Genomic DNA, 26169 nt, shown 5'->3' with positions numbered 1-26169 from the left:
GACCACTCCACGGCTTCCCAAGCTAGTGGTGGCAGGGAGAGATAAGGGAACACTTCTGAAAGTGAAAACGGTAAAGAAATGCTTTTAGAAGGGTAACTAAACTGGAACGTGTTAAAAAAGATCACGCCGACAATTGTACCAGTTCTACGGGAGCTGGAGTTCGGGGTTTTTCCCGCTAAGAAGAACGTAAGGGGACAGAGGCCGATTCCCCGCGGCGCTTCGCTCCTTCCCCACGGCAAACCGCCACAGCTTCAGCCGCCCCGGCAGCCCCGGAGGGAGCGCGTCCTCCGGCGTCCCCGGCGGGTACTCACTTGCCTCAGCCACCGCACCCGCGCTCCCGCAGGCCGCCGCTCTCCCGTGCGCTGGGCCGCGGCGCCGGCCGGCCTCCGGGCGGGCTCCGCATCGGGGCGGCCGAGGGAGCGGCGTGGCCGGGGGGCGCAGCGCCTGCGGCGGGAGGGGAGTAACGGCCATAACGGCCCTAACGGCCGCACCGGCCTCGCGCCCGCGGGGGGCGGCGCCTTCCCGCCGCCCGCGCTCACGGCCGCGCCACCGCCCCCGGAAGTGCTGTGAGGGGCCCGCCCCCGCCCCGCTGGCGGCCCGACCCGGAAGCAGTGGCGGTGCGCTGACGGTGCCAGGGCCCGCGTCCCGCCATGGCTCCCAAGGGCGGCCCCGGCGGGCGGCAGCAGTCGGAGGAGGACCTGCTCCTGCAGGACTTCAGCCGCAACCTCTCTGCCAAGTCCTCTGCGCTCTTCTTCGGCAACGCCTTCATCGTCTCCGCCATCCCCATCTGTGAGCGGCGGGGAGGCCCCGGGGGAGCGGTGGGGGGCCCTGGGGGGGGGTGGCGGCAGGCCCTGAGGGGGAGCGGCAGGCCCTGAGGGGGAGCAGGGGCTCCCCGCAGCCCGCCTCGGGCCGCTGGCCCGCTGCCGGGTGCGGGCGGGGGTCCCCGGGCTGCTGGGGCTCGCCTTGCCCCGGGCCTGGCCGGCTTTGAGCCGACCCCAGGCGGGATTATCTTGGCTGTCTCCGTGCCGCGCTAGATCCAGCTTCGAAGCCGGTCCCGCTTGGAACAGCGGGCAGGGTGGTTGGTCTGTGGTTCGTAAAGATGGACGAGCTGCTGGCCGAACACTGACGTGTCAGCGGCAGCGCTGCGTGAAGCGGGCGGGCTGGCTTTGCTTCTCAGCCGAGTTTGACGTGGTCTCATAAGGCCCCTTTCAGCCAAAAGCAAAGCAGATTTCTCTGTTCGAAAGTACTTTTTAATGCAGTTTGGAGACCTCCAAGTGATTTTGCAGGAACTGGCTTTGGTCTGGTAGAGCCAGTGCCGAATTACAGAGCTGGTGAGCTGCGTAGGACTCCTGTGGGGGCATTTCTTTTGGAGAAAGAAACCATTCAAAATGTCTTTTTTTTTTTTTCTTTTAAGGGCTTTACTGGAGGATATGGCATATGGATCTCGTGCAGTCTGCAGTCCTCTATAGTGTAATGACCCTCATCAGTACCTATCTAGTAGCTTTTGCGTATAAGAACGTCAAGTTTGTTCTCAAACACAAGTAAGTTTGGTGGCTATTTGAAGTAGAATTTATTACTAAATGGTTTAACAAAACTAGCGTTTACAACATTTCTTTTTTAATGAAGAAGAACGTCTGAAATGTTACTCCAAAAACTATTTTACGTGGAAGTATCTCCTAATTGGTTTCTGTCATCTCTCTTGTAATTATGGAACAGACTAGTCTTGTCAGCTACGAGTTCAGTGAAATAGCAAAACTACCTTCGTTCTCAGTGGGTATTGCCACAAACTATATTTGACTAACACTTTTAGTGATTTGATTATTACCTGTTGTCCCTTCAACTTGGCAAAACTGTTCAGTCTCTTGGCAAAGTTTTTTCTTCACTGTAAATACAACTTCCGATAATCCCAGGGTTGGGATTTTTTTGTTTTTTTCATTTTTCAACTTTAATATAAATGGCGTTTCTTACAGAGTAGCACAGAAAAGAGAAGATGCTGTTTCCAAAGAAGTGACTCGCAAGCTGTCTGAGGCAGACAATAGGAAGATGTCTCGTAAGGAGAAGGATGAAAGGTAATCCTCTTCGTTCTCTCCTTTCTCTCCCTTGTTCTAATACTGCCTGGTATCTTTAAGGCTCTAGGTAGGATATTAGGGACTGCTGTTTGGCCATTGGGTTTTTTCTGTGTTCTGGTAAGTAGAAGCTGTATCGTCACCTCTTTGTACATCTATAAAGCCTTTTTGAGGCGAGTTACCAGTGAAAGGTCTCACACATTGAAACCTGTATCAATAAGGTCCTATGAGGCAACCTCTCAGTCCTTGAGCTGCAAAGCAAAACGACTTATTCTACAGACCTTCTAATAACTCTCTGAAGAGTAAGCATCACAGCTGTCTTCAGAAATAAGAAAAGCTCCTTTTCTTAAGGACAGGCTAGCGCAATGTATTTTGCATAGCGGCACGCAAGTTCCCTCAGAACAGCATTTCCATATGCTGCTGGACTGCACTGCTAATCACTGGTTGCACTTGTTACCCCTCGTGGTTATAACTGGCACGTGTCAGTATGCAGATTTCCACTTTAATAGCTCATACTAATATCCAGGCGATGCCCGATGAGTGTATCGGGAAGCATTTAATATTAGAGTAGATGCGCGTTATGTACAAGATGCAAGGACATGAACTGTCAGCTCTTTGGAGAAAAAAGCCGTAGCTTCCCTTCTAATTGCCAGGCAGGCTGGTAGCATCCAACAGATACAAACTCACAAGAAGCGTTGTTTATAAAGGGCTAGGTTTGATGTGCCCGGTAGGAAAACAAGCGTAAGGCACTTAAGCGTACAAGTGCGTCGTGTATGCAAGGTTTTGTCTTTAACTAATGAGTTGACTGGTAGTTCTTGCTGCGCCCTGTCTTTTAGAATCTGGCTATAACAAGAGCAGAGGTATGTGGTTTACTACGCCTCTGGGTGTCGATCGCTTCATAATGGTGGGTGTGCCAGGATGTGCATTGATTTCACTATGCCTGAAATAATGTCTCTACTTCTTCCTAGAATTCTGTGGAAGAAAAATGAAGTTGCAGATTATGAAGCAACAACTTTTTCCATCTTCTACAACAATACTCTCTTTCTGGTCTTGGTCATCATTGCTTCATTTTTTGTGCTGAAGAACTTCAACCCCACTGTGTATCCTTTATTACCACACTTGAAACAACCAGAGCCCTACTCCTATTTGTTGTCATTAGTAGCTGTATTTGTCATGCGGGTTGTGAGATGACTCTGTTGATACGTGCAGTTCATTATAGTACCTCAGTTTAGAAACACTCTTAACATAAAAATAGAGATTACCAAAAAAAAAATCTCCCAATCATGTAAATGTCTAACATCTGACATGAGATGTTTTAAGGATATCACTTGGACAATATACAGAAATTCTTGTGGCTTTCCCATTTCAGTTGTAATTGTGGAATGAGGCGGCAGCTCGTGTTCATACAGAAACGCTGCGTCAGTGTTAGTTGCCAGGTGCTCTTACCTTAGGGATTGTTTAGTTTCAGTAACTTCACAAGTAAAATTTTTTGTTACTTAAGTAAAAATGTACTGCCAATCAGGACTGCATCTGTTAATTAAGGATCTGCAGTATTTAACAGTATATGTAACTACTTTTAAGAGAACAGGCTAAACTTCAGGGTGTCTTTAATTTTGAAGTTAAGACCATTTCAGCATCATTCTAACAGCCTTGATGGTAAGCTGTATTGCAGGTTACGATGTTGCAATTTTAAAACTCCTACAGAGAAAGACCATTTCAATTCCTCATTTTTCATAAAACTTCTACTAAATGTTCTGTACAAAAGAGGTGGTATCTTTACAAGTATATATCCTTAACCTTTTCCTTACAGAAACTATATTCTTTCTATAAGTGCTTCATCTGGACTGATTGCTCTGCTGTCTACAGGATCCAAGTAGCCAAAAAAACCCCACACCAATTTATTTCTGTGAGAGGGTTCAACTGCCATACAAAAGTTTACGGGTGGAATAGGAATACATTTTTTTTTATAGTGTGACTGCTTGAGGGTGTGGGGGGCAGGTTTGAATCCAAAGTGGTCGAATTATATTTACTTTTGGTATCTTTACATGCTATTATCCAGTAACTGAATTAATCCATTTTTTTACTTAACAATGAAAGGAAATGGTGTGTGAGCAGTCACCAAACGTAACCTTTCTGAAGCACTGCATAGGTGTGGTGGTACTACAGACTGTTAGACAAGTACACTGTAAGGGACTGCTACACAGCAGCACAAACGGTTGTACTTAAAACCTGAAACAGCATTCCCCTGTAAGTTTGGTGACTGGTCTAAGAACCAAACTCGCTGATCATAAAAAGTGACAATCCACCATTTATCATTGTAACTTGAGAAGTTTTAATAAAAAGGAGGCTTTTTTGTCATTTAATTCCTTGTATTTCCATTCTTAGTGTAAAAAAGAAAAAAAAAAAGGGTATTTTCATGGGCAAGCAGTGTATGTAGGTTTGTCTACTCTTTCACTTCCAGACGAGAGGAGTCTTCTGCAGGTCAGCATATGTATTGTTTTCAGTGGAAACACTCCTCATTTTTAAGTAACTTGTAGTCAGGACAAAACCTAAACAAGGTGTCCTAGAAAAATACTTTTGAAGTGGTTTGAATGTACTTTTTTTTTCATTCATCTCTAAAGTTGTAAATACAAAGAAAAAAACCCAAACCTGCCAGTTTTCCTGGCACAGCTTAATAAAAATGCTTTAGCTGGCTTTTCATAATGGGTTTATCAGACAATCCTTTTGCTTTTTTCATGCTATCAGTGAAGCAGCTGTTAGGTTAAATGCTAAACTCTACTACTGTTAATGGAATCGTATTGTGGAAGTTACAGGTTTTGCCATTACAAGAATCCTAAACAGGGAAGAAAGGGAAAGCTTATAATCAGATTTAATGGAACAATTACTTTGCTAATCTTTACTTCAGTAAGAGTTGTATATATGTAAAATATAGTAAGATGAAGGTTCTGAAGTGCAGGAGACAGTGTATCTGGCTTGCCTTAGAGTATGCTGAGTTTGTAACGTCTCTCTTTCTGACAAATGCAACCAGGACAGCCTCACAAAACTCCTCCCTAATTACCCAGTGCCTGCCGACTACTACAATACTTCTCTCTCCAGCATCCTTTGGGCTTGGGGTTGGATGAGGGTCTTCAATCTCCACTCTCCACTGCATAATTTACTTTTACTTTGCTTCCCAGTAAAGGTAATAGTATTCATGTGCTTACATCATGAAAATTCCACTGGTTTTGGTGCACTGTAGACCTGCCATTGAAATTACTTTTCTGGTCAGTCATTTAACACTTTTCAAATTAGCCTGATTGTTTTCCCTCAACATATGTGGATTTTTATTTATCATGGCTTCTGCCTGCTTATTTGCTACTGAAAGGAGCCTTTCCATACTGCTTGCATAATTTTACTTTCCTTGGCCTATCACTTATAAAGGATATAATTTGTATGTATTTTAGTCTAAGTATTTAGCACATGTAAAAGAAATTTCTAACTAACTTCTGTAAATGGTCAGAATCAACCATGAGGCCAAGGTGACCGCTCTGTAAGCAACAGGACTTGAACGTTGCTGTTTTGCCGGTCACTGGCTATTTGCTCGGCTCCTACCAAAAGTACACAGTACTTAAATTCAGACACGCGAACAGGCAATGCTGATGTGCTCCTGTTAACTTGTCAGCGTCGGTGGGGATAAGACTGACCCATCGGGCGTTTTAGAAAGCGGCAGGCCTATTTTCCAGGAAGTCTGCCGTCTAGAGAAAAGTGATTTGAAGCAGTGCTTTCTTCTGCTATTACTGTCAGTTCGCTGAGTCTTTTATCAACAGCTTTTCATCTTACCTGAGTTTTTTGCTATTGACGGTTGCTGAGGCCTGGAGCACAGTATGCGTCAGAATTTTTCTGGAGAGCGAGCTTTGCGGCGCTGACAGCCTGAAACAAAAGCGGGTGGGTTGTTTTCTACAGAAAGCCTACTCTTTTCTGTGGACTTCTTCACAGAAAACTGCTGGCATTGTCTTGTTGGTGTTGGTTTTTTTGGCTTTTTGCTTGCTTTTGAGGTTGGTTGGTTGTGGGGTTTTTTTTTCCCCTTGCAATCCCCACTGCAAGCTGCACTCAGTTTCTTCAGTATAACGCTGAAAGTTAGCCTAAAGCTAGGCTACTGCTTGGCATCCCATTGCCCTCGGAGCGTTAGGCAAGCTGACTTTAAAGCTTTTTCTCTAAGAAAGGGACAATGCCATCTCAAAAAAAAGGTTAGGAATTAATATTTTTTAATGTATTGTTGGATTCCTATATATCTGAGAAGGGAAGAAAGAACATTAAATTGTGCCTCCAGAGGTAAGAAAAGGAACTAGTCTGCTACTAGGAAAATAATCACACTGTTAAAATAATAAAGCTGTTAACTGTATAATGGTACCAAAGCCTTTGTGCTGCCTGGGAAGCAGATTTTAAAATCCTTAAATAGTTAATTGTCCCAGCTAATACTGCAAAGTTAGGGGACGTGGCACAGTGAAAGTAACAGTGGGGAGGTGCCAAGCGCTTCGGTGGCGGTCCCCACCTCAGCTAGCTGTGACTGACCAGCCCCGCGTCGTTTTTGGAGAGGCTGGTGACTGACCTGCAGGGGGATTTCACTGAACCGTCAGGAGGACGTTCACGTTGTGTTTATTTCAGGCCAAAATGTCCCATGGGGCCGACGTCTGCCCTAGGAGACTACCTTCGAGAAGTACCTTCTCCGAGATGCGCAGCCAGACCAGACCAGACCAGACCTCCGCTCCCCGGCTGTACCCGCTCCGCTGGCCCAAGGTCATTGTCCCTTGCCCGACCTGGGTACAGCTGAAGATTAGTGTTTCCCTGTGGAACGATACAGACCCATTTTCAATGTAAACCATTGCTGTTTCAAAATCGGTCTCACTGTTAGTAACAGGTCTCTAAGTATAAAATTAGATGCACAAAATGCTTTTATTGTGTCCAAGCAGAAGTCAAAGTCAGACCGCATTTCTGGATATACAGCAGCTAAGTTCATTTACACATACCATAGCTCATTGCATTAAATACAGGAGAAGACAACTCAAGTATCGGTATCTGTTCATGTGGCCCGCTGAACGCCGCGCACGCTCTGCGGATAGCCTGGAGTTAAGGGGGTTAGAATACAAGGGTCCTACAAATCCTGTACATAGCTGTACCCCTTAGGAAGTAAGTGCCCGAAGTACGTGATTCCATACGAGTGAGAAATGCGCGCTGAAATCATAGATGCGTTTTACAAAGCAAACTCATGGTAAAATATGAGGTGGTTCTTGAGATGGGCAAATTAATGTATAAGTGCTTACTATCAACTCCTGTAGAGGGATGAAACGCTCACAGAAAAACCCTACCTGTTTAAAACGTGCCTTAAAAATACTATGCATTTACTTGTGCCCGATTCCAGAACAAGTTAAAGCAAATGTGCCCTTCCACCAAAGTACGCACCTGATTTGTCCTGGTATTTTTCAGCAGCTATGTATTACATGTAAGTATCTATATCCTGAAAAGCTCATGAATATTGAAATTTGCAATAGCTATGTCTACAAGCAGGCAGAAGTAGAGGCAGGTTTCTATAGATGCAAACCCCAATATTTTATCATAGATTTCTTAGTTTAAGGTTTATGTAGGATTAGAATTTTGCAAACAGCTGGTTTTTTATTAACCTGACATGCGTGTTTGGGTTTTCTAACTGTGCTCTTCTGGCTTGTACTCAGAAATACTTCCCGGGAGCACTCTGCAGCTGAAATAATTGTATAGTTAGGAGTTGAGCTACCTAATTTCTAACTAATTCTCTGTCTTACATTCTTTATTCAACTACAAATAAAATCTAAAGCATATATTCAGCATAAAAAAGAAAACGGAAGATCTGAGCATGCCCCTTCTATCTGTTAACCTGAAGAAACTTTATAGTTGAGATTTCCCAAATGTGGTTTTATTAAAACCTTAAGTTGTATCTGGCTTTTCTTCATTGAAAAAATAGATCTGTACATCCTTCTTTAATTACCAAGTACCTGAAGGTTATAAATTATTTTTTGCTTTACAAGTGTTTTTCACAGCACAAGCATGAGGTGCTAAGAGTAAAGTAAAAATTAATGAATTCAGTCGAAGGTAAGAAAATACAAGATTATTCTTGGTTAGAAGAGAGATCAACTGTGCTTTTAAATTTCACTGCAGATTGGTAGCAACAGCACACATCTCGAAGGATCCAGTGACAGTAGACACCGAGCAGCAAGCTGCTGAATGATTCTCATGACCGATATTAACTCGGGGCTGTACTTCTGTACAGAGCACTTTTTAAACCATGCAGTCCAGGTAATTCATGCATTGCATTATGATCTGTAGTCCTTCTTGCTGTAGGGCTTATTTCCCAGAATGTTATCTATTTCGTTTACAACATGGGATGTCATCTTTGGAAGGACCTAGGGGTAGAAGAAAACTGATGTTTAAATCAAGCTTCCATTAAAGTTTTTTCCAAATTTAAATCTAGATTTTACCAACATCGTGTTGCCTCTGTCTTTTTGTGTGACAGATATTTAAACATTCATCTAATACCTTTCTCCCTTAAAGGAAAAACTACTGTAGTATCTCCACCCTGTGAGAGAATGACAGAAGCGCTCCTAAACTTCATATGCGCGATATTACTCGGCTGCAGGGGAAAGCGAGCTGGGGGCAAGGACATCAGAGGAAGCTCTTATTGTGAAAAGCAACAGAGAATAATTAAGGTGGGTGCAAGTGGCACGTGCCCTGGGGAAGACTTGGCGCAGAATATATGACAACAGGTCCTGGAATCGGGTGGCTTGCTTTTTCAGATATATTAAACCTGCTGATGCCACCCTCTTGTCGCTGGATACGGCTATAACTGCCACAAAGGGTGGTAAGTCATGGTGACGCACCCTAGGTTTGCCTGATTAACGTGTGTAACTAGGACTGGAAGATGCCTGAAACAAAATACAAAGCGTTAAAACCATATGAAGAGAAGGAGGGCGCTTGTCTCAAGGTATGCTGGCGTTACCCCAAAGGGAGCTGGGCAGTAGCTAACCCCCCACCTCTGTTGAGGTGCCACCACCACCTGCACTTGCCTGTATGGCTCCGAGGTTCTCTATCAGCTGCTCCGGGTTGGAAGATCCTAGGAGAACGGAGCTCACCCCCTCATTTCTCAGGCACCATGCTGGGAACAAAGTCACAAGACAGTCAGGAACATGGGCTTCACAACACGGCATTACTCCAGATCCTAATGTTTGTCAGAGCTTCTATCTCTATTTGAAAAATAACGACAACATTATTTGTCTCAACATTCACTTTGCTCCTCGGGTACTACCAGGAGGAAGATGCACGGATCAGATAACAAACCACAGAGCAGATCTTCCAGCATCCCATCTGACCCTGGTCCCTGGGCCAGCAGTGCTCATAATTGTGGGGGTTGGTTTTTCCCTATCACAAATCACAGGGATTCACTGCTTGGCTCTTTGAACCAGGGATCATTTCTCTAACAGACACGTGTGGTATTTTTTAGCCTTGGCTCTCAGCAGCACAAAGATAATTATTTAAAAAAAACCCCAACAACTCTTTTTAAAAAGTAACATTCTCTTGTGTCTGTCAGCCCAGCGTGCCGAACAACTGATGGCTTCCACCCGGGGGGGGACCGTTCAGAGAAACGGGCAGGTCGGGGTTCGACCCCTGACGATGGCCCAAGGTACACCAGCCCTCTCGTCAATGACAGCCTGATGATGATGCTGGAAACAATCTTATTTTAAGTAATTTTTAACTTTACTGCCTCCCCCCCCAAAAAACCATGTTATTTTTGTGTGATGATAATGGAGCAGGGGTTACCTCAAAAGAAATACACTGCATTTTAACGTCCTACAGTGGGCTTTAGAATGGAGCAGAATAGAATATTCCAGGTGGAAGGGACCTACAACAATCACCTAGTCCAACTGCCTGACCAAAAGTTAAAGCATATTTTGTTTTGTCCTTTTACTGTGTTCCTTGAAATGCCTTAGCCTTCTCCTAATGAGGTGTTGCATTGCCCATCTTCCGTCTTCCCGTGTTTCTGGCATTTTGTTCCATAACTCCTGATAGTAAATAATCATTTAAATGTTTTACATAAAACCATAGATGTATAGACACAGGCAAAGACAAAGCCATCCTTTGTCCTATTGGAAAGACGACGCATCTCTTTCTGTGTTCCCATTTACCCAACCGTCGCTGATACCTCAGCAAAGGATGGGAGCGCTAACGGAGTACCCGTCGCTTTAGGGGCTTGCGCAAGATTTCACCTGCCCTCGTCTCTCAAAGAAGGCACAAAACATTCTGTCTGCACCCCAGCGTTGCCCTCCGCACCCCGGGGATGCGCGCTAGGTGATGCGTTTGTGACAACAGCAAAGGGCGAAGGCGCAGGGAGGGTCGTCGTCCCCCCGCCCCGTCACCTACCGACGGCCAGCTGCGGCAGCGTGCACCCGAGGCGCTCGGCGATGGGCGACAGGTCTTTCAGCTTCCCCTGCTGCTTCCTGCCTTCCTCGCTGACGATTTTCTCTTTCAGCCACTGGTAGCACTGGAGGTGAATTACATTGCAATCGACCGTTAGCTTTAATCTTCCATGATGGAACGTTTAAGGCAATTATTAACAGCTCTTAAAAAGCCATATCCAAGCCAGGAGGTAACTGAGGCTGAGCGACACAATGCTTTGCTACCCGGAGCAATTACGACAGGGCCGGGGTGTCTCCGGTGAGAGCCTACGGCTGTATCTCTCCGGCTTTATGCAACTGATGGACTCCGTCTGGAACCTGGCACCTCCTCAGTTCTATTTTTGGACCACTGGATCCCATCACAGAGTGGAAAAAAGTGAAATATTAGTCAACCCAAGAAGATTTTGACCCCCCTCCCCCCCAAAAAAAAAATTTGAGAACATCTGATCTTGTTCAAGCTTCAACTATTACTGTTGAAGATTAGAAAATTAATTAAACAAAGCTGAGATTTCAGTTCTCCCAGCTCCAGACTTGAAACTTGATTCTGCTTCAGTCTCATTGATTTAATTTGGATCCCTCTCTGCAATGCTACCTTCTTAGCTAGCTTTTACCAAATGTTAATAATACATTTTATTTTGGAAAAAAAAAACCCAAATGCAATGAAATGCCACATTTGAAAATGCTGCCCTTTGTAAGCAAGTCAGTGGAGACTGCGTCTTTCCTTTAAAAAGCACCAAGCTCAGCAAAAACCAGCACGGGGACACGCGCCAGTCTGCCGGCACTTGTCAGGCGGCGTTGGCTTTTGCCCATCAGCTGATACAGAGCCTCAAATATCATTTTGGTTGGTTTCTTTCCCAAATCCTTGACGTTTTAATGCTCTGCTGTTTTTCAAACCGTTAAATAATATGCCTGCCACTGGCACAATATGGGAGGAGACCCCATAACCCCCAATAAGAATAAAATCAGGATAAATGCGGGAGAAACCCAGCGCTGTGGTGACACCGCAACGCTAGCCCTGTTAGAGAGGGCTGCTGCCCTGCCCGGCAAAGGGCAGGACCACCGAGGGCCCGGGGGTTTCAGCGGGGCTCCCTGGAGGGCTGCTGCGGGGCTGAGCTCTCCCGCCACGCGCTTGCCGCCCGGCGGGCTGGTGCCCGGGGAAGGGCGGGCAGAAGAATGACGTCCAAGTCTGGTTTACCCCCTGCGCGGGGTTAAGAGGTTTTGGAGTCGCGGCGGCTGTATCGATGGACACCAGCTGGGAGCATCGGGCGCAGCAGAAACCCTGGGCTTGTGCCTTCCCGCTGGCGATGTCCGGGCAGTGCACGGGTGGGGACAGCGTCCTTCCGCAGAGCCCCCGCGGAGCCGGGCGCCAGCCGCGCGCTGCCCCACAACCAGCTCGCAGCCGTCGGCTCGCTGCGGCGGGGAACGGAAGCGTCTTCGTAACCCAGATTCTCCCGCACTTTGGAGCGTGGTTGCCTGAGAAACCGAGCTGATCTATCAATACAGCAGCACACGGGCCAGCCTGCTCACGAGGGATCTGTTTTCCCTTTGTTATTTTCCTGCCCTCACAAAAACGGCACGTCTACTTTTCGCGAACGTGCAACAAAAACAATACCTTCAGTGCAGCCCTTGAGCTTTCAGGGACGCCGTTGCCGTATTTCCCCGAGATGATCCCACAGGCTAGCGGAGACCACGTCATTGCTCCGACCCCTGCAGAGAAAGCAGGGAAGGAGATTTTTAGGGGACTGGGAGAAATCAGAGTTGTATCAAATAACAGGACTTTCGGTTAAAAACAAAAAAAGCAAAACAAGTTGCCGCTTGTTTCTACTGCCGCTGTCGGTGACGTTCAGTCGGTGTCTTCCAGGAAGATGCTGCTGATGCCCCGAAGGAAGACACCGACTCGCTTATTCAGCCAAAACCGTATGCATCCAAAAGCCTCCAGCCCCCTCCTGGTTCCTGCTGCAGCAAAGTACCTGAACTCCCGTTTCTCAGCCCTGGCATCGCCTGAGCCCACGCTGCCTTGAGTCTCAAAGAGCAGGAAGCAGCCATGGCCATTGGCCCCTGTCTCTAGCAGAGGCACGGTAAGCCAGTTTTTCTTCTAGGTCATTAGATAGATACTTGTCTGTCCCCTTCAGATGCAGGGGAGGAGAACGCTGTTCCCTCTAGAGCCCCAGGACAGCCTGCTCTGTGTTTCTTTCTGCAAACGAAATAGCCGAAAGGCACAGCAGTCTCAGCCTTACCTATTTTATGATATAACTCCGGCAGCTGAACCTCCACTTTCTCTCTTTGGAAAAGGTGGTATTCAGCTTGTTCACACACGGGTGGTATCATGTTAAACTGCCTGGCTACGGAGTAGGCTTCCTGGAGAAAAGGAATCGGTAGATAAAATACTTCATTAAGTAAAAGCGCCTTGCAGGACGTAACCTACCAGCCAACACTCCCTGAGCGGGCGGGTGCCAACGAACTCAAGTTTCGCCATCCCTTGGCAAGGCCACGCACGTCCCCATGAACGCCGCCGTGCCGAGCCAGAAACGCGGCCCCATCCCTGCCTGCGCTGCTTCCCCGCCGCCCCTGCCCCCGTGCCCTCCTTCTGCCTCCCCCAGCCCAAAGCTGCTTCGGCACCAGCGCAGCGACGAGCCAAGCAACTTCCCGGCTGGGACGGTCGGGGCCGAGCTTGTTTGTCGTGTTCTGACCCCGCTGCAAAAAGCAGGGACCAGCAGGATGCTCCTGGAACCTCTTAGAACCACAGAATGCTTTGGGTTGGGAGGGACCTTTCAAGGCCATCTAGTCCAACCCCTGCAAGAGCAGGGACATCTTCAACGAGATCAGGTTGCTCAGAGCCCCGTCCAACCTGACCTTGAATGTTCCCAGGGATGGGGCATCTCCCACCTCTCTGGGCAACAACAACAAGTGCTTCTGACGAAGCATTAAGGATGGGCTGTGAGGACGCTGGTTCCCCCAGTCTGGGGTTTTTCAGGTTACGAGGTCCCTGCGGCCGAGCGGGGACGTGTCCCCTCTGCACCCCTGGACGTGACACGTGCTGAGCGGTGCTGCCCTTCTCCCCGGCACGGGGACCCTTCCCACCGCAGCAGCAGCCCTGATGGTCCCACGGGCCACGGAGCCGCTGCCGGGAGCCACGGCTTAACCAGAGCACCAGCGGCCACGGGCACGGACGTCAAAGAGGAGCTTTACCAAAAGTCTTGAAGTCAGCCAAATAAACCCAAACCGAAACAAACCCCAATTAAACGAGCCAAGACACCCAACCCCCCGAACCACTAGATCAGTCCATCTTCTAATTAACATCAGGCTCATTCCAGAACAGGTTTTTAAATTATTTTAGGTGAAAAGGTGCTGGATGGAGTAAAACACAAACATCCCCAGCCCAGAGTGAGTTGTGGTTCAGCTCCCAGCGTGGCTTTCGGCAGACTCTGCAGCCCGGAAGCAGAATTACCAAGCGTCAACGCTTTCCCCAAAATCGACTTTACCATGATCTCCATAGCGCTCCAGCGCGACGTTCCCCAGTACATCGCCATGCCTTGATTTATTACGTGTGTCATCGCTCGGACAATTTCTAAAGGAGGGAAAAAAGAAGGATGAGAACCGCACAGAGGGCAATTTTTCAGCACCAAATCCTCCCAAAGCCGCTTATAAATGCCAAGTACGCCAACAAGCCTGAGCAGCTTTGCGTTAAGCACTGCTTCTGCTGTGTTCTCTTGCCCGAGCATGGATGAAAAAGCATTGACAGTGCAAATGTAAAGAATTTTATCCTGCAGTTGTCTAAAAACTGCTTTTACCAACTGGCTATTACCTACCACCGCCTTATGATAATATTTCTTTTAAAATTTAACACAAGAGGGCAGCACAGTCGAAAAATACACTAAAAAAATTAAATTTATTTTTAAATTTCTTTACTAAAAGCATATATTAGGTCCTGCTTCTTTTTACTAGGAATATTAGGATGCTGGGGATACAATTACAAAACTGGATACCCGAACCCTGCTCCGCCGAGGGCCCTGCCAGGCGGCACCTCCGCAAATCCCGGCACAGCTCCTCAGTGCAGCACTCCCGCCGTCCTCGTTTTCCTTTGGGAAGGTGGAAGCCGGCAAGGCTACGTGTGGCAGGACAGCATCTTTAATTTCCAGCCATCAAACCTCTGCTGAGCAGCCCTGCCTTCTGCGGGGGGCGCGGAGAAAACCCATCATAAACTTTAGTTTGCGAGAAAAGGAGGAAAAAAATTGTCTATCCCTCATGGTTGCCCGGGAGGTTCCAGAGCCTGGTAGGATGCCTCGCTAATGCCGCAAGGAAAATAGCCCCCGCTTGCTGTTTGCAACTCATTTTTAAGCCTGATTTCTTCCTGGGAGCAGCCTGCTGGGTACACGGCACGGCGGGGGCCCCGGCAGCGCCCATCGCGTCGCTGCTGCGAGAGGAGCCGGGCGCTGAGGGGGGTCCCCGGGGCCGAGAGGGGTCCCCAGGGTGGGAGGGTCTGCAGCCCTGGGGACCCAGCCCTCACGAGCAGCCACGAGAGCACGAATAATTGCCCCGGCTGCGGTAATAAATGCATATTTCTGACGGAGCTTCGGCAGTCCCTGCCCTTCGGAGCCGAGCAGCGGCTGCCAGGGCGCTGGCACTACGCTGGCCGCTAAGGGCACAGCATTTAGACAAAAATGGGCTAAACTCGCTCCGAGAAGCAAAAGAGAAGTCGCCGCTGGCAGGCACCTGGCAGTCGGCGGGTGCTGCCACATCTCAGTGCGCTCTTCCCTTGGGAAGCGGCAAGGCACCGATGTCCACGCCTACACCACGAATTTCTGACCCATCCAACTACGGTGAAACGACTCGGGTCGGACGCAGGGCTGCCCGGAGAAGCCCCGTGCGCTTATTGCATGCCTTGGCGTGTCTGCTGTTACTTGGACAACGACTCCGGGCATCGCCGTCTCAAGATCAAGATGAGCTGCCTTTTATATCACGAGGACTCTTGTCCTATTTATGGAAAGAAAAAAAAAAAAAAAGGAGCTTGGCAGAGGGGAGATTACACTGCCAATCTTGACGTTATTGTGAGATTTCTTCTGCAGACAGCGACAAGCAGCTAAAGATGATGAAGTCTCCATTTATAACCTCGGAGGGCCGTTCAGGAGACACCCTGCCTCTTGCGCCGGGCTTCTGCCTTCCCGCTGAAAAGGGAGATTTCCTCTCCAGGGAAATGTTGCCTTGAGGAGTTTTTTCCCCGGATGAAGAGTAGAGTTCAAATGCCAGATGTTGTTTTCTTTTTTTCTTCTTCTTCTTCATTTTGGCCAAAGCCACACTTTTCTCCATCTCTAAGCATTTTACTCTCGGGCATGTACTAGTTCAACAAAATGCCCCGTTCCCAAGCAGCTACCCTGCTACCCGCGGGCGCGCTGCGTGCGACGGGCAGCTCTACGGCAACCCCTCCCTCCTCGCCAGCCCCAGCTTCTCGCTGGCTTCAGTTTTCTATTTTTGCCGTGCTACCGTTTAGGAATTTCGGTAAGCATTTCATCATGTGCCTCTTACACATTTCAGTCCACAGTTGTTTTCATTTCTCCCAGATCTACTCCTTTCAAGAAAAACTGAAGTCAACTCAGAAAAAAAAAAATATATATATATATCTTCTTGTTCAGCCGAGCGCTCCCGCGGGTATGGCGATGGGAGGGTTTGTGAAGAGCACGTGCCTGGACCGCTCAGTCTGCCAGCTGGGTGGCAGAAATGGCATCACTCAAGAAGGGGAGATTTTTTTTTTAAACATAAATGAATGTTTCAAAACCCAGAAAACAGCCTCCAGCAGCATAATAATAATTCTGAAGGAGGTTAAAGTGCCCTGGTAGGAACCACGTCACCTTCCCCACCTGCTTGCCAGGGCTGGAGGCCGGGGGCTGGCCGGGCAGCGGGCACCCGGTGCCCCGGCACAGTGACAATGGGGGTGTCACCGGGGGACCCTGGGGACCCTCCTTCCCTGCAGCCAGAGCCACCCTGCTCACCTGCTGGAAAAGCTGCTTGGGATGAGAAAAATCATCTGCCAGCACAGTTGGGGGATCAGACCTCCAGCCTGACTAAGGAGGCACGAAACCCGCAGAAATTCGGGAGAGAAGCACGGACCCCTCCCCTCGCCCATCTCCCGAGGTCCCCGTCGGGGGGGACCGTGCGACGGCAGAGCTGCCCGGGCGCCGGGGCAGGATCGCCCCGCAGACGGCCGACGCCAGCGAGGGTGGCCCCTCGTCCTGCCCGCCCCGGCAGAGCCGAGGCCGGGGGCGAGGAGGGACACGGCTGTCCCGGCCGGGGACCTGCCGGACCTGGCTGCAGGTTGCGCAAAGAGCTTTGCGCAGGGTGCTTGGCTCCAGGTGTTCCTCGGAGCTAATATTGCCTTGCTTTTATGATGAGAAGCTTTTTTAATTTGCTCTGAGACTGCTGAGAAAGGTGAATACGTTTCAGATTTTTAGATTAAGCAAGCTTTGCCTGCCGCTTTGGGGACCAGAGTCACCTGCAATAAAGAAATCTGTATTAAACTCTCATCTCTTCTTATTAGATCTCCTTTCCCCACGCCTCCTAAGGCAGCCTGAGCTGGGACTTGACCAGCCTGGGGGAGCGGGAAGCGATTCCGCTCTGGCTGGGGGGGACCAGAGGATTTCCAAATCGCGGGCCCGTTGCCTGCTGACGCCCGCAGACACGCAGCTCCCAGCAGACGGAGGAGCCCGAGCGCTCACAGAGAAACCTCACCTGCCTGCATGCAGCCAGCGAAGAAAAAATGAACATTCAAAGTCTCTCCCTTGATTTCTTTGGTTGTGCCTTACAGCATCCAACCACACTCTGTGCTCGAGCAGGACGCTCCCGCGTCGGCACGAGTAGCCGGAGCAGGGACGTTTTCAGGTTACCTACAAATGGCTCTGCATCAGAAGCAGCTATTTGCTCCTGGGAAAAGCATAGGCACGCAAGGAGACGGAGCGGGGGTTATTCATCGTGTGGAGGTAGCTCAGCGCTTATTGTGCATGCCAGATAGTGCAGAACCGACAGATGGTTCAACAGATGCTCTGGGATAGAAGTGGCTTAGTAGGTGAACCATAAAAAAAAAGCATGAAGTACAGGGAAAGAATCAACACCACACCATTCATAATAAAAATGTCCCTTTTTTCACCCTGCTCACAGTCTCACCGAGCACCACAGTTTATACCTTACTGCCAAGCTCCAGCGCTGCTAGCAGTATCTGTAGCGTCTTAAAAGCTGTGAACGCCTGCGATCGGCTGGGCTGCACGGGCACGGGAAATATATTCTGACCCGCCTCCTTAGATGAGGGCTGACTGAGCAGAGAGGTCGTTTCTGCCTCCAAGATAACAACACGCCACGTTCCCTGGCCTCATCAGCCACTACAAAATCTGCACTGGTCTTAAAATCCCAGGCAGCTCCCTGAAGCCGTAGCTGCTGGCACCGGTGGGCCGGGGCAGCGGCACTGCCATCCAAGCCAGGCTCCGTGCCGCGTCGCACGACCCCACGTTCGTTAAGACGATAGGCGTCACGACCGCTGAAAGCCCAGCCAGGAGCTTCGGAGGGGCCTGTCAAGCTCCAGGGTTGTTTGATTTACATGTACTCGTCCACGACAGCTTCTGCAGCCTGCAAGTCTTTCTTCTTGCTATTTTTTATTTAGCTGTGAAGCTAATCTTCTGCTACCGTGTGAATGGTTGTGTTAACTCCCATGGGAAAAGAGAAGGATGGGAACTGGTGCCCATTAAATAGGGCACTGACCCCAAAACATATTCCTGAAGGTTCCTGGATAACCGGGCTCCGTGGCCACGTACCAAACATGAATGTATAGTTATCAGCAACGAGACTTAATTAAAGCGCACGGATATTCACGGGTCTCGCAGGGTCCTGGGTTCGTTCCCCCCTCGCTGCCTCTCACGAGGACCGTTCCCCACCAGGAGCGAGGGGCCGCGACGGCAGGGCTGAGCCCCGCCGTGGGCAGAGCACCGCCGCTCGCCGGGCTCGGGGGACCCCGCTGCGGCCCCTCGGCCGAGACGCTACGTCTCAGCTTGTGCTGCTCATGCACTTGAGGCAACGAACCCTCAGTTATTTCTCGTTTCTGACCACGTATTGGATGGCACCCCTCGTTTTAGCGCTGGGAGAAGCACGTGCTACCCGGGCAGCCCAGGGGACGTGGACAAGGGCGGGGGCGGCAGCGCTGGCACCGTCCCCTCCCTAGAGCTGGCTGCACCAAGGGTGGGGGCATACAGGCTTCATGCGAATCAAAGACCTGCCTGAAATGCAAACACAGATTCACTTTATCTGAAGGAATCAGGAAAAGGAAATAAAGAAACAAACAATGTTAAAGCCGCCACTGGGACATAAAGGAAACTTCAATTTCCTTTCAAGAGATATAAATTCATTTCATTGAAGTATATCTATATAGGGCTCCAGGATATCACGAATGAGGTATTTCATATTTAAGCTGCCCCACCTGAATATTTAATAAAAACTTGTTTTTCATTTCCTGCCATCATCAATCTAAGCCTATAAGCCAGGATCAGTCACGTTAAAACCTTTAATTCAAGCTTCCACTAACCTTCCATGGGGGTATTATTGTCTGGCCGGTTTGCGAAGACGACGTCCACGTACTCCAGCTGCAGCCTCTGCAGGGAAGCCTTTAGCCCTGGGAACAGCAAAGCAGAGACAAGAACCTGCACGGTCAGAGGGAGGCAGGGGTGCGGCGGCGCGGGGCTGGCGGGTACGGGACCGTATTAGCAAAAACAGAGCCCGTTATATTTACGTACGTATCTGCCATACGTAGGCGCGACCATATAGCATACGAGAAGCATAGCGCATAATGTTGTCCCGCGTCTATGGAGCCACGTTAAGAAAACACCGGCTTGGCCGCATGCAGAGTTGCCCTCCTTCCACGAGAATTTGTTTTATTTTTTAGTGAGGTGGAGGTTTGGATTGGAACAGACACCGGTTCCCAAGCGTGGCCGTGGCCAGCCCGTCAGGAGGCAGCTGCCGGGGACCGACGTCAGCCCTCCGCTCCCGTTCAGAGTTAATTTAATCTAAGTCACCTCGCAGAGCCTTTCCGCGCAAGCCCGGGGCACGTCCCGTTGGTCCTGTCCCGCCTGACGGAGCCCAGCCCCGGGGAAGCCTTCCAGAAGCGCAAGCCGGGCTGGGAGGAGGCTGGCACTCCTTCGACAGGCTACGAGGAGCCCGTAAGCACCGCGGAGGGCTTCGCCCTCGCGGCAGGGTAAGCCACCCGTGCCCGCCGCTGCATCGCGTGGGGCGGAAAGAGGTTTGCGGAGCAAGGCAAGACGCTGCTTTGCGGCCACCGTTCAGGACTGCCCAGGCTTCAACAGCTTCTCCGTGAGGATCTGGTGGGAAATGGCATCAAAAGCCTACGTGTATATATTTATATATATATGCGCGTGTGCACGAGAGAGAGAGAAGAGGGTTTCTAACACTTATTTTCTATGAATCTTCCCAGGAACAAAATGTTTTTATGAATGTTCATGAAGAATGAGCCAAAATAGAGCAGTCTGAAAATGTTCTCTGAATTTTGGGATGGAAAAAAAGGCCATTTTTGCCAAATGTATTTATAGAAAATAGCTAACGTTGACCTTAACGTTATTCGCTATGATTTCTGTGAAGTTATTTCAACTCCTGCCAGTATTTTTCTATCATTTCACAAAGTAGCTCCACAAGAAGTGGCGAATGGACGGGTTTGGACCCCCTGCGACACGGCTGCAACTTCCCCACGCACCTCCGGGTGCCCACCGGCGGCTGGGACGCACCTCGTGGGGGGGTTACGCAAATGAAAGCTCAATAAAACGTCGCTCAAAAACTTCCTCCAGCGTTACCTTAACGTGAAAGCCGTATCCTAATGTCGCCGAGTTCTGCCAATACTAAATACCGAGAACTTTCCAGGACGATCCCGGACATACGAGCTGGTTACTACGAGGCAAAACCGCCCGTGCTCCGGCGATGCTCCTCACCGCTGAGAAAGAGCTCCTCCGCCCTGGGAGACGACCAAAGCCGCCCCGCGGGCAGGAGGCTGCTCTGCCCACCCCCTTCGCTGGTGACCCCCTTCGTCCCCGCTGGGGACGGTGTTAGCCAGGCTGTGGTGCAGGTGGCAGCGACGTCCCAGGCGAGGGGTAGAGAATTTAATACAGTCGCGACGCTTTCCGTATAATCTATGTTATGAGGTATACAGAACAAATCCTGGTCGCTGAAAGTTGCGACCGACGGGCCATTGCAGATTCTGCTGATAAAACACGCAAATGGCCAGGCGCAAGTTAAAGCCGCCGTTTCTGGCGGGCAAACCCCATTTTTTGCAGACGGATGCGACCTTCTGAAAAGCCACGATCAAAGCGTACCTCCCGCCTATTCTGCAGCGTGAACTGTGAGCAGGCTGGTCCCGTCCCCCCCGCGCCATCAAACGACTGACACCACGGTAATAGAGATGAGCCTGAATTTTTCTTTTCCAATTTGTCTTGGCAGCAAACATTAGCTTAACCAACCGCCACTGTAAACAATTAGGGTTTATCTCATCAATCAAAGAGGAGGCTAATGACTCCAGCACGCCCAGTGCCGTGAAGAGAATCACTTTTCCTTGCTGCAGCACTCGTGGCGTGCTGGTTTACGGAGGGTGCTGCTCCCCTGGGGCTTCAGACCTGGCTTACCCAGGCCAGCAGCCGCATCGCCCAGCGAGGAGCGGCCGCGTCCCGGGGAGCAGCCCAGCCCAGCCCAGCCCAGCCCGCCGCCCCGGGCTGCCCCAGGGGCTCCGGCACGGAGCCGATCATTTCCCGCTAACCCAGGGAAGGCGTTTGGCACGTCCCTGCGCGGCCGCAGCCAGAAGCGGGTCAAACAGCGACAAGAGGCGGGCGGTGCGAATCCCTCTGCAGAGCCGCGCAGCACAGGTACCAAGCCTCATGCTCCCCTTCTGCCCTGGAGGCTTCCCGGCTCTCCGAGGAGCCCGACACCCCCGTAGCTCCCTTCCACGGCTTTACGCAGCTTTTCTCCAAACCCTCCAGGCTATTTTGTACTCAGGATGTATGTCGAAGACAGACCCAGGCCCCTGTGCTGCTGGCTGCTTTTCTGGGTCCGGGACCCGCTCGCAATCTGCACCGGGGGGGCTGTTGGCCCCAGGGTCCTCTTGAGGGGTTTTGGGGTCTGCTCCAGCCCCCGTGGGGAGCCAGCCCAGGCAGGGGCCTCTCGCTGGGACAAGGTCGTGGCTGACACCGCTGATCCTTAGTACGATAGAAGTGTGTCTGTTTATGGGTGCTGCTCTATTTGCGTCCTGCATGAAAAGTCCTGTACAAGCTATAATTCTGCCTGTGGTCGCTGCGCCTGGGTGTCTGACCCGGCACCCAACAGCCCTCCGGGAAGAGCCAGATCAGGTGAAACGCGCTTGTCCGTATAGAAAAACGTATGTGCTCTCACTCCAACAACAACGTATCTGAGAGAACAAAAAAGCAATCGGAAGGAAGATGAGGAGCAGCAAAGACCTGGGTGAATAAATCCCGACGGATGAGTAAGGCTGTGCATAAGGCAGTGGCATCACTCAGCGGGACGCGGGACCGGGTGCAAGGAGCCGGGCGAGGGAACCTACACAAAAACCGAGCACCTGAGAAGCAGCGGCACCGAGAGCAAAGCACAGCCTTTCCCAGCCGGCTGCGTGGCGGACGGGACCTGGCTCCCCTCCAGAGGCTGTTTCTGCCGGCTGACATCACGCCCCGCGTCCTCATCCGAGGCAGCCCACGCGGCCGCGGCCGCCTCTGCCGACCGCACGCGGCCGCTGACCGCCCCGGCCCCTCCGGGCAAGAGCTGGGGGGTGTCAGCAGAGCGGCTCCGGACCCACCGAGCCTTCCTGCCTGCGGGCGTTTCACGGCAGCTGGGATGGGGGCCGTTCTTGAGGACAACGCTGCAGAGCTGCGGGAACCCGCGCCAGGCAGCGAGCGATGAAACCCCGGCGTGGCAAACCCGGATTGCCGCAGGTAAGCGATAAACCTGCGAGGAACACGCGCGCAGCCGGCCAAGGACAACCCGCTCGCTTATTATAGCGATAAGCCAAAAGGTTATTGCTGCGCAGAGGCGCGGTAGAGAAGGCTTTTTGTGTGCAACGCGTCCGCTCACGCTTTTTGAGAAAAGCCGCAATAATCCTTCGGTGCGTTTTGGGCCCTCCACGGCCACGCCTGGGAACCGCCCCGCACCCGGCTGGTGTGGAACGGCCGTGAGTGCCGGGGTCGAGCAGACCTGGCTCACGGGAGAGCACTCGCCCGGGGGTGAATCCGTCCCACCGCGCCCGCGCCAGGGCTCTCGGGCACGGCCAGACCCCTGCCCCGTGCAGCACGTACCTTCGATGATGTGTTTTCTCGAAAGCCCTCTTTCCGTTTCAGCTCTGCAAAGGCAAAACAGGTACGTGGCGGTTAGAGGTCCGAGGTGCTAACAGTCAGGGAGCGCTAATTCTGCATCCTGGTTTAAACCTCCCAAAAATGAAGTTACAACTCGTGCAACACAGAGACCCTGAACCTCGTTTGGGTTCCCAGTCTCAAAGACAACAGCATCTGGGACGAGCAACGCCACCGTTAATTTAACGCGGCAACAGCCCTGCTACGGACGTTGCCTGACGGTAAGCTACTGTCCGGCGTTTCGAAGCGGAGGGGTAAGGATGCTGGCGGGGCTGCCGGGGCCAGGCAGCGCGGGGACGGGGCTGTGCCCCCCCGGCCGCCCAGCGCCGAGGCTTCATCGACATCGTCCGCAATTTCGGAGCAAGGTGGTTCACCCCGCCGGTTACGGCTCCTGGATCCGCAGCCCTGCTCGGGGCGGGAGCACGCCCGGCACGGCACCCCAGCCTCGGCAGCAAACACCGCTACGAGTAACCGCGAGACTTACTTTCCACCCCAGTACAGTTTTGTTGTTATGACCAGACTGGACCTCCTGCAAACAGAACAGAAACATTATTATTGTTAAAAAAAAATATAATATAAGTAACCAAGCAGGATGCTGGCCATCGGCAAGCGGCAGGACTCTGGCTTCCCGCAGCGGCGGCCGTGCCTGGTCCTGCAGCCCTGGGCTCGGGGCGGGTGTTACACATCGCTATAATCCTTTTTTTACAACAGGCCGCTTGTCCCACGCTCAGGTTCCTGCAGGCAGGGAGTGACCACAGGCTGGGGTCTGGAAACCAAAGCTAATTCCAGTGAAGTGACCAAAAAAAAAAGGATACATTTTTAATTACGGAGTAAGCAATCTCCAGAGCCCGTCACCAAGGGCTCCAGCGCTATTCCCTCCTGCTATCCAAGTCCAGTGCTTCCCGCTATCATGCAGCATTCCCAGGGTTATTAAAATTCCAAGAGTGGTATATTCACTGAATTAATCTATAAATTCCCATGTGATATTAAATCAAAGATTTATCATTCGCAAACTACCTTGCTGCGTAACTGCATGTGTATAACACAACATTTCTCCAGCTTTTGCTAGACTCAATTTTTTTTTCTTCCACAGTACCCAGAGTATTTCTTACTGAATTATCATCCCCCTAGCACAGGGGATACTGCTTTTGGAGAAAGCACTGCTAGGATCCACTCTTCAGTTGAAGGCTGAACGCGACACACACAGGAGGTCTTTAAAGATTATGTAAATGCTCTTAAAACTACACAACATATGCTAATGCGCATCATTTAAATTAGGTATCGCATCCTACCAGGCTACCCAAGACGAAGGCCCATCGCAGCTTTGCATTCGTAATGCACGGTCTTATGTACGCAGATACGGATGCCAACGCACAAATAATCCGTCTCCGTACACGGCGCACGGAAAAGGTGACGGCTACGCTCGGAACTTGCGTTAACTGTGCTGCGCACAGAGACGATGGTCTCGTGCGAGAGTCGGGGCTGCACCGCAGGCTGATGATCGCAGCCTCACGAAGCCGGTGCACGCTCCCAAAAAAAAAAAAAAACCCAGGAGAGCATTTTTATTTGGCGCTTGAAAGGCCAGGCTGCCGCAGGAGCCCTGGCTGGCTGCTCCGTGCCCAGCCCTCGCAGCCGCGAGCTCCCGCTCCTGGGCCGGCAGCACCTAGCGCGCATCATTTTTAAAAACCAGAAGGATTCTCGTGTGCCCAGGGGTCCCGCTCGCGCGCGGTGGCAGGGAGCGCCGTACAGTACCTCCAGCCCTTCTTCTTCAGGATGTTCCCCAGGATGACCTCAGCCCTGCGCAAGAGAGAGAGCGAGCCCCGCGTCAGGGCGACAGGAGGATGCTCGGCACCGGCTGTACCAGCGCCGCCGCCATCTGCCCCGGCTCCCCGGGACGTTACCACCCAGCGCCGCGCTCGGCTGTGCGGCCCTCCCCTCCCCTGTCCCCCCCGGGTGACGGTGACCCAGCATCGGCCGGGCCGGGTCCCTCCATCGGCACAAAGCGCCTTGTCCACTCGCTGCTGCGGGGACAGACCGGCACAGCGGTGCCCTGCGTCCGCTTGAACCTCCCCTGGGAAGGCAGAGCCGCTCCATCCCCGCGCCGGGGACGCGATGTCCCAGTCCACCTTTTACGCTAAATACAAAGCTGTATAAATCAGCCAAAGTCAAATACATTATGGATGGATGGGGTTTTTTTCCCAGTCTGGCAGCAACGCTAAGAGCATTAGCTCTGCCGCAGCCAGCGCGGTTCCCGTGCCGGGAGCTGCGCCTGGGAGCTGGCACGGGCACGGGCCGTTCATCACCGTTGAGATGCGCACTGACTTCTCGTTTATTCAGGACATTTTTCTCCCTGTGCCAAGAGCAAGTGGCACGAGTGGTACGTTTCAGGCTTCAGCTGGGTGCAAGGGGCTTTGGTTTGGATTTTTTTTTTTTTTTTTTTTTTTTTGCAAGACTGCTCCAAAAATAAAGGTTTTCCTGTGCCCCCTCAGGGAGAAGGGGGATTCCCCAGCACCACCAGAGCCCTGTCCATGCGAGTGACCGTGACACAGGGGGAGCAGGGCCAGGCAGAGGGGCCCCAGGAAAGTGGAGGACACCGGGCACTCACTTGCCGGCCGCGTACACCTCGGCCGTGTCGAACAGGTTGACGCCGCTCTCGTAGGCGATGGTCATCAGCTGCTCGGCCACCTCGAGGAAGCAGAGACGGAGAGGTGAGGGCTGGCAGACCACATCCAGAACGGCTAGCAGCTCTTCCCGCACGGAAAAGCCCCTGACGGTGCAGCAGAGGGGCTTCAGCGGGGCTGGGAGGGGAGTCAGCGTCCCCTGCCCGGGGGGCGAGACCCTTCGGCAGGGCACCAAGGGATCACGCGCTGGCCCAAGCAGCACCAAAACATGGATTTACATCACCTTCCCTTTCATAGAATCACAGAATGGTTTGGGTTGGAAGGCACCTTAAAGATCATCCAGTTCCAACCCCCCTGCCATGGGCAGGGACACCTTCCACTAGAGCAGGTTGCTCAAAGTCCCATCCAGCCTGGCCTTGAACACTTCCAGGGATGGGGCAGCCACACCTTCTCCAGGCAACCTGTCCCAGTGCCTCACCACCCTCAGAGTGAAGAATTTCTTCCTTAGATCTAATCGAAATCTACCTTCTTTCAGTTTAAAGCCATGAGCCCATGTCCTATCACTCCATGCCCTTGTAAAAAGTCCCTCTCCAACTTCCTTGTAGGCCCCTTCAGGTACTGGAAGGCTGCTAGAAGG

The 26169-nt window shown here is 51.3% G+C and overlaps 2 protein-coding genes across 6 annotated transcripts in view; one reads left to right on the top strand and one right to left on the bottom strand.

The window, feature by feature from the left end:
• Positions 1-584: 584 nt before the first annotated feature.
• On the top strand, positions 585-4424 carry SSR3 (signal sequence receptor subunit 3). The gene is made up of 5 exons (XM_075506772.1): positions 585-789; positions 1415-1541; positions 1971-2069; positions 3035-3166; positions 3877-4424. The coding sequence occupies exons 1-5, from the start codon at positions 651-653 to the stop codon at positions 3941-3943; spliced, it is 564 nt and encodes a 187-aa protein (XP_075362887.1). The 5' UTR covers positions 585-650; the 3' UTR covers positions 3944-4424.
• Positions 4425-8389: 3965 nt separating this feature from the next.
• KCNAB1 (potassium voltage-gated channel subfamily A regulatory beta subunit 1) overlaps positions 8390-26169 on the bottom strand; it is a 75967-nt gene continuing 58187 nt past the window's right edge. For 3 of the 5 annotated variants that reach the window (XM_075506767.1, XM_075506768.1, XM_075506769.1), the window contains exons 4-14: positions 25517-25596; positions 24664-24708; positions 23396-23440; positions 22858-22901; positions 19086-19172; positions 14008-14093; positions 12763-12883; positions 12138-12232; positions 10491-10611; positions 9140-9228; positions 8390-8479 (exon numbers count right to left, since the gene is read on the bottom strand). In XM_075506767.1, the coding sequence (XP_075362882.1) occupies positions 8390-8479; positions 9140-9228; positions 10491-10611; positions 12138-12232; positions 12763-12883; positions 14008-14093; positions 19086-19172; positions 22858-22901; positions 23396-23440; positions 24664-24708; positions 25517-25596 (903 nt within the window). The remainder of the gene's footprint in view (positions 8480-9139; positions 9229-10490; positions 10612-12137; positions 12233-12762; positions 12884-14007; positions 14094-19085; positions 19173-22857; positions 22902-23395; positions 23441-24663; positions 24709-25516; positions 25597-26169) is intronic. The other 2 variants (XM_075506770.1, XM_075506771.1) reach the window with 1 other exon arrangement.

Source organism: Mycteria americana, chromosome 7 (assembly GCF_035582795.1).
Source record: "Mycteria americana isolate JAX WOST 10 ecotype Jacksonville Zoo and Gardens chromosome 7, USCA_MyAme_1.0, whole genome shotgun sequence".
NCBI classification, from domain to species: Eukaryota; Metazoa; Chordata; class Aves; order Ciconiiformes; family Ciconiidae; genus Mycteria; species Mycteria americana.
This window is presented reverse-complemented; position numbering and strand designations above follow the sequence as displayed.